General features: G+C 39.5%; 1 protein-coding gene across 2 annotated transcripts; it reads left to right on the top strand.

Annotated features, from left to right (window-relative positions):
- The first annotated feature begins 293 nt into the window (after positions 1–293).
- LOC106600865 (interferon a3) lies at positions 294–4,501 on the top strand. 2 transcript variants are annotated; one of them, XM_045714987.2, is made up of 6 exons: positions 294–725; positions 899–986; positions 1,281–1,355; positions 1,486–1,635; positions 3,774–3,851; positions 4,183–4,500. In XM_045714987.2, exons 2-6 carry the CDS (start codon positions 900–902, stop codon positions 4,270–4,272), a joined length of 480 nt encoding a protein of 159 aa, XP_045570943.2. In that variant the 5' UTR covers positions 294–725; position 899; the 3' UTR covers positions 4,273–4,500. The 2 variants fall into 2 exon arrangements, with proteins under 2 accessions (XP_045570943.2, XP_045570942.2); XM_045714986.2 differs by lacking the exon at positions 294–725 and having other exon boundaries at positions 744–986; positions 4,183–4,501.
- Positions 4,502–8,610: the final 4,109 nt, after the last annotated feature.

Here is an 8,610-nt window from a genome sequence, read left to right as displayed (position 1 = left end):
TGACCTTGTATAGTCAAAAACGTGCACAACACTATGACAAACACATACACACACAAACACACACACACACACACAGCCCTGTCAAAACTATCGACTCTGTAGGGAAAATATCCCTGATATCGTAGCTAATACCAAGGAACTTTTGTCACATTCTTTTTCATTTTCCCCTTGTAAAATAAACGACAAATAGAAAGTTCCAACAAATCATGTTGTCGTTGCTTGTCAACGTTGCATCACCAGCAGACAACAGTAGGGTGAAAGTTGGTTACGTCATTGTGAAAATGAAAGTTGAGAGATATGGGTAGTGAAGCGACGTCTCCCATTCACTTTTCATTTGTAGCGCAACAGCAGAAGACTACGGAACAATATTTCGGACTAACTTTGAACGAAACCCACTAAATTAATGTCTAATATGGCTACATTTCTTAAGAAGTGTGGGTTTTATTTCGACTTCGACGATTTTGTTATCAGACTTATTTTATCGGTTCACGCGAAGTTATTAGCAGTTGAAAGCAAAGCTCGCGAATAGCATTTTCTCGCTATAGCAATAGTCTAGCCGATATCTAAATGGAATAATCTTATCTTGTGGTTCAACTATCATTTAAAGGTGATTTCAAGGAGAATGTGTATAGATTTACTGTGATTTGTTCGTCCAGGAGAAGGAGCAGGCATGGAATTCATACTGCTGCATGTGCTAGTCTGGAAAATGAAAGTTCCCGCCTCCGGTAGGTTGATCAGGGGAAATTCTCCATACAGTTTTCTCTTTCCAAATTCCACATAAAACTACTTAACACAGCCAAGATGTTCAAACTCATCTGGAAAACTAACAGCGAAACAAACTGCTATTTACAATGTATACAATGCAGAGTTGGACGTGTATTTTTCTTATTATTTGCAGTATGCAGAGCGTGTGTCATTGCTGTGACTGGATCCGACACCACTACGGTCACTTGAGCTCAGAATACCTTTCCCTGCTGGACCAGATGGTGAGTTATCAGCACACTGTAAGAGGAGACTGAATGCATGTATTAAGGACAGCAAAACAACCAACCAAGTAAAATAGTCATATGTTTCATGTTTAGCATCTGTGTTAGAAAACTGTTAGCCTATATTCGAATATACATTGTAAAAGGGCGCTAAGGCTATAATGACAGCGATCAAGAGAGTATATCTACATTAGACCTACTGTACTTGCAGTATAAGCTATACTTTATGTCTGTCTTGATTGGTCTTGAAGTATTTGACACGTGACTTAACATACTATATTGGTTGTATTCCAGGGAGGAGATATCACAAAGCAGGATGCCCCAGTCTTTTTCCCAACATCCCTTTACAGACACATAGATGATGCCGAGGTAAAGACTAGAATTATGACTTATCATGTTCTGATATGCTTTGGTATGGCGGTCTTAACCCAATGTTATATTGATGCCATAACCAAAGCCTATACTGTTTCTAATCTTCTTTTTATATCTTCCTGTGTAGGTTGAGGACAAAGTCAGATTCCTGAAAGAGACCATCTATCAAATCACAAAACTGTTTGATGGGAATATGAAATCTGTCACCTGGGACAAGAAAAACCTGGACGATTTCCTCAACATTCTAGAACGCCAATTGGAGAACCTTAATTCCTGTGTAAGTAACGGGTCTATTTAAAGTATAATCCCTGTTTAGGTCAGGGCTCTCCAACCCTGTTCATGGAGAGTTACCTTTCTGTAGGTTTTCACTCCAACCCCAGTTGTAACTAACCTGATTCAGTTTATCAACCACCTAAGTAAGTTTTAATTAGGTGTGGTAGATTAGAGTTAGAGTGAAAACCTACAGGAAGGTAGTTCTCCAGGAACAGGGTTGGAGAGCCCTGGTTTAGGAGTAGCCTACTCCACTACAAGTGGAGAAATCTACTTATAAAGTACATATAAAGTATTCAACCCCTTGACATTTTCCACATTTTGTTACGTTACAGCCTTTTTCTATAATTGATTAAATAGATTTCCCCCCTCATCAATCGACACACAATACCCCATAATGACAAAGCAAAAACCGTGTTTTAGACAATTTTGCTAAATGAATTAACAATGAAAAACAGAAATATCACATTTACATAAGTATTCAGACCCTTTACTCAGTAATTTGTTGAAGCACCTTTGGCAGTGATTAGAGCCTTGAGTCTTCTTGGGTATCATGCTACAAGCTTGGCACATCTGTATTTGGGGAGTTTCTGCCATTCTCTGCAGATCCTCTCAAGATCTGTCAGGTTGGATAGGGAGCGTTGCTGCACAGCTAATTTCAGGTCTCTCCAGTAATGTTTGATCAGGTCAAGTCTGGGCTCTGGCTTGGCCAGTCAAGGACATTCAGAGACTTGTCCCAAAGCCACTCCTGTATTGTCTTGGCTGTATGCTTAGGGTCATTGTCCTGTTGGAAGGTGAACCTTCGCCCCAGTCTGAGGTCCTGAGCGCTCTGGAGCAGGTTTTCATCAAGGATGTCTCTGTACTTCGCTCCGTTCATCTTTCCCTCGATCCTGAAAAGTCTCCCAGTCTCTGCCAATAAAAAACATCCCCACAGCATGATGCTGCCACCACCATGCTTAACCGTAGGGATGGTGCAAGGTTTCCTCCAGACGTGATGCTTGGCATTCAGACCAAATAGGTTTCATAAGACCAGAAACACTTGTTTCTCATGGTCTGAGAGTCCTTTAGGTGCCTTTTAGCAAACTCCAAGTGGGCTGCAATGTGCCTTTTACCGAGGAGTGGCATATGTTTGGCCACTTTACCTTAAAGGCCTGATCGGTGGAGTACTGCAGAGATGGTTGTCTTTCTGGAAGGCTCTCCCATCCCCACAGAGGAAATCTGGAGCTCTGTCAGAGTGACCATCGGGTTCTGGGTCACCTCCCTGACCAAGGCCCTTCTCCACTGATTGCTCAGTTTGGCCGGGCGGCCAGCTATAGGAAGAGTCTTGGTGATTACAAAGTTCTTCCATTTAAGAATGATGGAGGCCACTGTTTTTTTGGGGAGCTTCAATGCTGCAGACATTTTTTGTTTCCCTTTCCCAGATCTGTGCCTCGACACAATCTTGTCTCTGAGCTCTACGGAGAATTTCTCAACTTCATGGCCTGGTTTTTGCTCTGACATGCACTGTCAACTGTAGGACCTTAAATATACAGGTTTGTGCCTTTCCAAATCAAGTCCAATCAGTTGATTTTACCTAATTTGGACTCCAATCAAAGTGTAGAAACATCTCAAGGATAATCAATGAAAACAGGATGCACCTGAGCTGAATTTTGCGTCTCATAGCAAAGGGTCTGAATTCGTATGTAAATAAGGTGTTTCTGTTTTTACATTGTCATTATTGGGTTTTGTGTGTTGATTGATGAGGATTTATTTTCTTTAATCCACTTTAGAATAAAGCTGTAACTTAACAAAATGTGGAAAAAGGGAAGGGGTCTGAATACTTTCCGAACGCACTGTATATGGGTTATAACAGATTTTGATCCAGTTCGCGACATCACATAAATAATACTGCAGCAATGAGAAATGTAAATTATTGTGGATTATAATTAATGGACATTTTTTGTATGCTTTGATACATTTTTCATTATGGCAAATCAAGTCTGATATTTTAAAGTGGAAATTACAATCTTTAGACTCCTTTTCAAACATTGAATACATGTTAAGGTTCCATTTCCTGCCGTGCAGGAAAATTCTCAGAAAAAAAGTGATCAAGTGAAGATCCTACATCTGTATGATGCTAATGTTTTGTTTAATTTTGTCCAACAGGTATCACCTGCCATGAAACCTGAGAGGAGACTGAAACGCTACTTCAAGAAGTTGAATAAGAATGTTCTGAGAAAAATGGTGAGTTTGGTTTCGTATGGAAACATGTTTAATACTTGTAATCAAATGAATATAAACTAGGCTAGGCTAAACAGGAGCAGTGTTCTTTAAAAAGAACGTGGGTTCTGGGGACATATGTATCAAACATCTCAGAGAAATGCTGATCTAGTATCAGGTCTCCTCTGTCCTTATAGTTGTCTAAAATACAAAACTGATCCTAAATCAGCACTCCTACTCTAAGAAGCTTAATACATACGGCACCAGTTCTTTCTTTGTTGTTCAAGACAACATGGTCATTATTTCGCCAAGAAAGTTCACCCCACTAATATTTCAAATGTTCTGTGTTTTTCAGAACTACAGTGCACAGGCGTGGGAGCTCATCAGGAAAGAGACAAAACGTCATCTGCAAAGATTGGATATCCTTGCAGCACAGATGTACTGATCATCCAGACTCATTTCAGAAGCTACGCCCTTACCAGTTTATAAAGCTTGAATACAATCATGTGGGACCCTGTCAGTCTATTTATTATATTTAAATCCATAAATTATTGTTTTTTATTTGTATAATTTATTATTTATATTTTGTATTTCCCTTTTGTACCTGTGTTGAACTGAACTGTATTGCCGGTCTACTATAAAAACCAATGAAAAAATTATATTCAAAATGTGAATAAAAACTTATTTTGTATAAAATGTCCAAATTTCGTTCTTGTCTGAAACCAATGAGAGTGGATTTATAAAATCTTATCTAACCATCAGAGGGGATGCACATTAAACCTGTTGCTGATCAGTCACATGATCATTTCTACTTTAAGTTGATGTATGCTTGTAGTTTTGTTTCTTTATGTAACTTATTTTTAATGTGTTTTTGTACTTTGTGAGGGTTGCTGTTCTTTTTGTTTTTCCTGTTTGTTTTTGTGTGGTAACCACACTGGGGCAGTGGGCTGAAGGGGGTGGGGAGATCTGGGTGAGGAGTAGAGGATAATCTGGGGGACCAGGAACATTTAGCTCCCACTTGACATTGTGGATGTTTATTTATAAAGTCTGTCCAATGTATTAAACACCTGTATGTCTTACTATGATTGGAGGAGAAATCACAAAAAAGACATGGAAAGACAAAATGGAAAAAGAGACAAAAAACAAGCAATACCTTTAATGGATAATAGTTTAGTTCCCTGAATGAGGCAGGGTGCTGGTGGGCAAATAATAAAAACAAATCATTTATATAGCTTAGTTATATACATATAACTTTTTAAGTGGCATCGTGGGGATCCTCCAAATAATTCTCAATGGATTACTGAGGTCAGTAATTGAATGACATTTGACAAAGTGTGTATTATATAGGCCAATGTGGCAGTACACAGTCCTTTCATAAGACTGGGAAATCCTGGATAGAATAGAGTTATTGTAGATATACTGTATATCCATTTGTATAATGGTATGTGGTTATTATTTAACATCTATAATGGTGTGTATGTGTGTTTACACTGTATGGTAAAGTACTAAGAGACCCACCTGTTTCATGCCCCACCTGTTTAGCAAGAAATATAGTTTTATTGTTGTTGTTGTTGCCTGTTTTGCATGTCATTTTGGTATTAATACGTGTCACACATCACTTTGCAAACAATGTTAAAAAAAATCTTCATAAAGCTGCGTACAAACATGGTCTGTTGAGTAAGGCATCTCCAAGGTGCAGGTGTTTCAGCCTTGCTCAGTGCTTTCTGTGGTGGTGGGGCAGCCATCGGAGAATGCAGAGCATAGGGGTTGGTAATATTCTCTAGTTGTGCCTTGATTGTCTCAGTGTTCTGTCACTCATTGGGACACACCGCAAAATCTACATGGAGAGCTTGAAAATTCAAGAACATTTTGAAGATAAATAAACAACTCAGAGGATGAGAGGACAAAAAAATGTGAGTACCAATGTTCAATAGCGAATTGGAAATAGGAGTTGGGTTTCAGTTCAACATCTGTTCAGAATCTGTGGAATGTCACTCCTGAACTCAAAGTGACTTGTGCTACGTGTGCCACATTGTCATTGGTCTGTACATTGAGTCGGGGGCAGAAACTTGATTTTGCCATCATGACTCACGTTCACAATCTACTGTCAAATCCTTTTCAAGCCTTGTCATATGAAGAGATATTATAGATAAAACGTGTAAGTGCTCATCGGCCATTGGACATGAACATTACACAACAAGTTGGAAACTGCAAATTCAACAATGAGCGGTTTGGAAGGAATCAGTGGCTAATTTCAAATAACTAGCCTGCTATTCAGTAGACTTGTGTGTGTTCCAAGTCTGGGTTTAACCTGTTTGGGATAGGGGGCAGTATTTTCACGGCCGGATAAAAAACGTACCCCATTTAATCTGGTTACTACCCCTGCCCAGAAACTAGAATATTCATATAATTAGTCGATTTTGATAGAAAACACTCTAAAGTTTCTAAAACTGTTTGAATGGTGTCTGTGAGTATAACAGAACTCATATGACAGGCCAAAACCTGAGAAGATTCCATACAGGAAGTGCCCTGTCTGACAATTTGTTCTCCTTCTAGGGCATCTCTATCAAAAATACAGCATCTCTGCTGTAACGTGACATTTTCTAAGGCTTCCATTGGCTCTCAGAAGGCTCCAGAAAGCGGAATGACGTCTCTGCAGTCTCTGGGCGAAAAAAAGCAGGAGTTTTTGTGAGTGGTCAGGCAGGGAACAATGACAGTGGGGTGCGCGTGCACGAGACGACTCCATGTTTTTCTTTCAGTCTATGAATGAATATAACGTCGCCCGGTTGGAATATTAGCGCTATTTTACGAGAAAAATAGCATAAAAATTGATTTTAAACAGCGTTTGACATGCTTCGAAGTACGGTAATGGAATATTTTGAATTTTTTTGTCACGAAATGCGCCCGCGCGTCACCCTTCGGATACTGACATGAACGGACGAACAAAACGGAGCTATTTGGATATAACTATGTATTATTTCGAACCAAAACAACATTTGTTGTTGAAGTAGAAGTCCTGGGAGTGCATTATGACGAAGAACAGCAAAGGTAATCCAATTTGTCTTATAGTAAATCTGAGTTTGGTGAGCACCAAACTTGGTGGGTGTCAAATTAGCTAGCCTGTGATGGCCGAGCTATCTACTCAGAATATTGCAAAATGTGCTTTCGCCGAAAAGCTATTTTAAAATCTGACACCGCGATTGCATAAAGGAGTTCTGTATCTATAATTCTTAAAATAATTGTTCTGTTTTTTGTAAACGTTTATCGTGAGTAATTTAGTAAATTCACCGGAAGTTTGCGTTGGGTATGCTAGTTCTGAACATCACATGCTAATGTAAAAAGCTGTTTTTTGATATAAATATGAACTTGATTGAACAAAACATGCATGTATTGTATAACATAATGTCCTAGGAGTGTCATCTGATGACGATCATCAAAGGTTAGTGCTGCATTTAGCTGTGGTTTTGGTTTTTGTGACATATATGCTTGCTTTGAAAATGGCTGTGTGATTTATTTTTGGCAGGGTACTCTCCATATATAATCTAATGTTTTGCTTTCCTTTTTGAAATCGGACAATGTGGTTAGCTTAACGAGAGTCTTGTCTTTAAAATGGTGTAAAATAGTCATATGTTTGAGAAATTGAAGTTATAGCATTTTTAAGGTATTTGTATTTCGCGCCACGCTCTACCATTGGATATTGGTGAGGAGTTCTGCTAGCGGAACGTCTGTCCCTAACAGGTTTAAGGGTCTCTTTCCAAGATGAATAGGATAAACTTTTAACACCAAGGGCCAGAAAAGGTTGAATACATTTGGCATGTTGTCAATCCAGCATGGCGTTTGCCGTGTTCAAAACAACTGGAAATTCGGAACTGGGAAGTCTCAGACTTCAGTGAGTTCAAACAACTAGGAATTCTGGAAAATTAAACGAACTCCGACAGGGAAAATAAGTTTTGAACAGTCATCCAACTCGTAATTTCAAGTCGGGATCTCTAGAGTTCCGACCTGAAGACTACTGACGTCATTGTCACGTCCTGACCAGTAGAGGGAGTATTTGTATTGTAGTTTGTTCAGGACGTGGCAGAAGGGTATTTGTTTCATATGGTTCGGGTTGTGTGTGTAGTATTAACCTGTTATTGATAGGTGGCAGTATTTTCACAGCCGGATAAAAAACGTACCCGATTTAATCTGATTTTTACTCCTGCCCAGAAACTAGAATATGCATATAATTATTAGCTTTGGATAGAAAACACTCCAAAGTTTCTAAAACTGTTTGAATGGTGTCTGTGAGTATAACAGAACTCATTTGGCAGGCCAAAACCTGAGAAGATTCTGTACAGGAAGTACCCTGTCTGACCATTTCTTGGCCTTCTTTGCCATCTCTATCCATTACAAAGGATCTCTGCTGTTACGTGACACTTCCTACGGCTCCAATGGGCTCTCAGAAGGCGGCAAAAAGCTGAATCGTGGCTTTGCAGGCTCTGGCTGAAAAAAAGTAGCGCGTTTGGGTAGTGGCTGGTTACAGTACTGTGAGACTCAGGCGCGTGCCCGCGTCGACCGACTTCTTTGTTTTCTTTCCTCTGTTCACCTAAACGCAGATTCCCGGTCGGAATATTATCGCTTTTTTACGAGAAAAATGGCATAAAAATTGATTTTAAACAGCGGTTGACATGCTTCGAGGTACGGTAATTGGATATTTAGAAATCTTTTGTCACGAATTGCGCCATGCTCGTCACCCTTATTTGCCCTTTAGGATAGTGTCTAGAACGCACGAACAAAACGCCGC

This window comes from Salmo salar, chromosome 03 (genome assembly GCF_965601325.2).
Source record: "Salmo salar chromosome 03, fSalSal1, whole genome shotgun sequence".
NCBI lineage: Eukaryota > Metazoa > Chordata > Actinopteri > Salmoniformes > Salmonidae > Salmo > Salmo salar.
This window is presented reverse-complemented; position numbering and strand designations above follow the sequence as displayed.

Excerpts from the sequence above, each read along its gene's own strand:
- LOC106600865 (XM_045714986.2), top strand. The coding sequence starts at position 852 with ATGTATACAATGCAGAGTTGGACGTGTATTTTTCTTATTATTTGCAGT. Across the intron at positions 1,636-3,773 it reads TGGAGAACCTTAATTCCTGT|GTATCACCTGCCATGAAACC; the intron begins GTAAGTAACGGG and ends TTTGTCCAACAG. Across the intron at positions 3,852-4,182 it reads AGAATGTTCTGAGAAAAATG|AACTACAGTGCACAGGCGTG; the intron begins GTGAGTTTGGTT and ends TGTGTTTTTCAG.